This window comes from Monoraphidium neglectum (genome assembly GCF_000611645.1).
Source record: "Monoraphidium neglectum strain SAG 48.87 unplaced genomic scaffold scaffold05142, whole genome shotgun sequence".
Lineage (NCBI taxonomy): Eukaryota > Viridiplantae > Chlorophyta > Chlorophyceae > Sphaeropleales > Selenastraceae > Monoraphidium > Monoraphidium neglectum.
Genome location: NW_014008488.1, coordinates 1 through 3,537, shown reverse-complemented (window position 1 = coordinate 3,537; position 3,537 = coordinate 1). Strand labels below are relative to the sequence as shown.

Below are 3,537 nucleotides of genomic sequence, written 5' to 3'. Positions count from 1 at the left end.
CACCCGCGCTCGCTGCGTGCCTCGGAGCGGAGCGGCGCCCCCTGATATCATGTGCGCGCCCCGCGCCCCCGGCCCCTTGCCCCCAGGGCGTTTGGCGGCGTCGCGGCCTGGGAGGGGGAGGGGTCCCCCCACGAAGAGGCTGACGAGGCGGTGACTCACCAGGTGGTCGACAGGCCAACCCAGGTGAGGGGTGGGGGGCAGGGGTGGGCCCACAATGGCTTGTAGGGCAGGCGTCGTGCGTCAGAGCCGCCGCGGCAGCGGGGCTGCCTTGCTGCGCAGGCCTGGCAGGCGGAGACGCGCATTTCACAGGGCGGAAGGGATCCCCCCTCCAGATAGAGGCCCCTGGGCCGTGCGCATCGCTGCCAAACGGAGGGGCCGGGGGCGGCCGCCTGCCTGCCACTGGACATCTCCACTTCCCACTGGATGTTTCAACCCCGCACCTTGTGATGGGGGAGGCCGCCGCAATGCCGCCCCCGGAGGGCGGGCGCGTGCGCCCTCACACTAGTAGCAGTGTCACGCGACCGGGCAGCCGCGCCCGCGGCCGGCACCCAGCGCCCTCCTCTTGAGCTAGGGTGGGGTTTTCACAACCCTCTTTATCGGCCCCCCCCTGCGCTCAAACCCCTTCAACCAAACGCCCATGACCGTCCACCCCCCGCCAACCCCCCCCCTCAACCCCAGGGCCACCGCTTCCTGTCGCGCGCCTACGTGCAGCCGCAGTGGGTCGTCGACAGCGCCAACGCGCGCGTCCTCATGCCGGCGGACCTCTACGCCCCCGGCCGCGCCCCGCCGCCCCACCTGTCGCCCTTTGTCGATCACGAGGCGGAGGGCTACACGCCGGATTTCGCGCAGACGGTGGCGCGCCTGCAGGCGAGCCCTGCCCCCCACTGCACCCCGGCTCCTGCGCTCCCCCTTTGACCGGCGCCCGCTCCGCAGCCGCTTCGCAGCCGCTTTGCGCCCCGCGCCGCGGCGTTGTCGTTATGGCACGTCTGCGTGCTGGCCGATCGCGCGTGCTGCCAGGCGTTCCTCCGGCCCTGGCGCCGCCTCACCCAGCTTCCGCCCATCGCCCTTCGCCCTCGCCCTCACTCGCATTACACGCCGCAGGACGCGGCGCGGCGCGCGCGTGAGCGCGCGGCCGGCCTCGCGGTGGACGCCGGGTTCATGGAGGGCGAAGACGGCGAGGACGGCGGCGGCGGCGGCGGCGACGGCGACGCGGGGCAGGAGGATGCGGCGGCGCTAGAGCGGGAGTACAGGCGGGGGCTCGCGAAAGAGGTGGCGGGCGGCGCGGGGGCGGTTGAGGCGCTGGACGAGCCCTCTGTCGACGAGGAGGGGGATGAGGAGGACGAGGGCGCCGCGGCAGAGGCGCCCACGCGCGCGAAGCGTGCGGCGGCTGCGGCGGCGGGAGAGGGGGACGGCGGGGAGGAGGGGCTGGCGGCGATGATGATGAGCCGCAAGCAGCGCAAGTTCTACGAGAGGATCCAGCGGGCGCAGGCGGGCAAGGCAGAGAGGGTGGGGGCGCTGGAGGCGCGAAAGGCGGCGCTGGACAAGGCGGAGGGGCGGGAGCCCGTGCCCGCGGCGCGGAAGACGCGCGGGCAGCGGGCGGAGCAGCAGCAGCAGCAGGCGGCGGTGGCGACGGTGGAGCCGGCGATGAAGAAGCGGCGGAAGTGATGGCTCCTGCTGCGTTGGCTGTTGTGGGTTGGCGATGGACGGCGTGCAAACACCTGACTGGCTGTCTATAACGCACAATTCAAGGGCTTTTGAGGCGACACGTGTGTGTGTTTCAGCGTCGGCATCGCACTAGAAAAGGGGGCGCGGGTGCCAGAGGGGTGCGGCAGCGTGAGCTAGCAATTGGGCTCGCAACCAGCGCTGGGCGCTGCGAGAGCGCATCATGCTCACCTGGGCTGCTTGTACACGCAACGACGCACACCTTGTGCTGGGGCTGCTTGCCAAGCCATTGACTTGCGCCGCCAAGTCTTGTGAGCGCTGCAGCAGCTGCCCGTGAAGCGATGAACGGTGCATCAGCTGGGAGCAGGCCCAGGCGCGTCACCGTACGGTTGTTCTTGTGCGTCGTATTCAATAGCTCTCCTGCAGCGAGGTGTGAAAGGTGCGGCCGAGGTGCTGATCTCGACGGTGTTTTGTTCTTTGCGAGGCATCATGCAGATGCAGAGGCTCATGAGCAGGTGAGGAGCAACGCGGATCACCCACAACGGCCTTCAGGGGACGGCCGCGGGGGCCCCGGCCAGGTCGGACCTGGTCACTGCTGACTGTGGCCACTCCCCCGAGGCCTGAGTGGTCGCACGATGTAGCTGCACGCAACCAAATGGGCCTCCACTGTCTCCTGGGCCCCGCGGATGTCGTGGCAGGAGGGATGGGGGCGTAAGGGCGTTCTGCCGTCCGGTTGCAAGGAAATACCCGCGTGGATCTCGGATCGCCGCCCATTGGGCGTTAAAGGAGCAATCTGCACGCACCGTGGCCCGCCCCGCCCCCGCCGCCCTCCCCCGCCGCAGGGGTGGCGGCGCGCTCCGGCAGCTGCGCACCGCCGGGGCCGCCCCGCAGCGCGCCCGCGGCCTCTCCGTCGCCGTCCGCGCCGTCGCCGTGGGCGACAAGCTCCCCGACGCCAAGTTCCGCTACTTTGACGCGGAGGGCAACATGAAGGAGATCACCACGGACCAGCTGTGCAAGGGCAAGAAGGTGGTGCTCTTCGCGGTGCCGGGTGCGTTCACGCCGACGTGCAGCATGAAGCACCTGCCGGGGTTCATCGAGAAGGCCGAGGAGATCAAGGTACGGGGAGGAGAGGGGGGCTCATGTGCACGCACGGTGACTGTTTGTGTGTGCGTGTGAACGCGAGCGGATGTGTGTGAAGTTGTTCGAGTGTTGTGGCTGCAAATCGCAAAGGGTTTGCGGGCAGCGGTGAGTGTGCAACTGTTCGTGTGTGGATGTGTGCATGCGTGCAGGTAGCAGGAGGATTGCAACTGCCACGCACGTGGGGCAGGAGAGCAGGCGCTGCAGAAAATTGCAGGGCGTTTTTGCTGATGCCATTGAGCCATGCGCCGGCGGGACTCCCCCGGCCTGGCAGGGTGCAGTGTGCCACTACCCACCACGGCCGCATGCAAATCTTTTGGAGTCGGCATTGCAGGATGAGGATTCAGCCGGGTGGTGGGCATGCACGGGCTCCCCCTGCCACCGCTCGAGACGCCTGACCATGCAGGGCGCCCCCCGCGCCCCATGAACGCAGGCCAAGGGCGTCTCCACCATCGCTTGCGTGTCGGTCAACGACGCGTGAGCCGCCGCGACCCCGCCGCCGCTCCCCGCTGCGGCCGCTGCCGCCTGCCTGCCTGCCGCCTTGCTTCGACCTATCTCTCGGCGCTGCGTTCTCGGACGCATGGGCGGCCAACTCGCGGCCAGGACCCTGGATTGTGCGGTCGCGCAGGCGCGCATAGCGCGCACGGCAGGGGGTGGCGCGTCGGGCGCGTCGTCGTCGGCCGGCCCTAGTCGACCGTGCCCACCCTCTGCGTCTTCGCCCCCCCTGGGTTTTCGCGC

At 69.9% G+C, this 3,537-nt stretch overlaps 2 protein-coding genes across 2 annotated transcripts; both read left to right on the top strand.

Moving 5' to 3' along the window:
* Nucleotides 1-750: 750 nt before the first annotated feature.
* Nucleotides 751-1,665, top strand: MNEG_15224 (hypothetical protein; the record flags this gene model as incomplete). The annotated part of the gene is made up of 2 exons (XM_014036306.1): nt 751-852; nt 1,102-1,665. The coding sequence occupies 2 exons, from the start codon at nt 751-753 to the stop codon at nt 1,663-1,665; spliced, it is 666 nt and encodes a 221-aa protein (XP_013891760.1).
* A 486-nt stretch (nt 1,666-2,151) lies between these two features.
* On the top strand, nt 2,152-3,280 carry MNEG_15223 (hypothetical protein; the record flags this gene model as incomplete). The annotated part of the gene is made up of 3 exons (XM_014036305.1): nt 2,152-2,177; nt 2,505-2,778; nt 3,233-3,280. The coding sequence occupies 3 exons, from the start codon at nt 2,152-2,154 to the stop codon at nt 3,278-3,280; spliced, it is 348 nt and encodes a 115-aa protein (XP_013891759.1).
* Between the last annotated feature and the right edge of the window lie 257 nt (nt 3,281-3,537).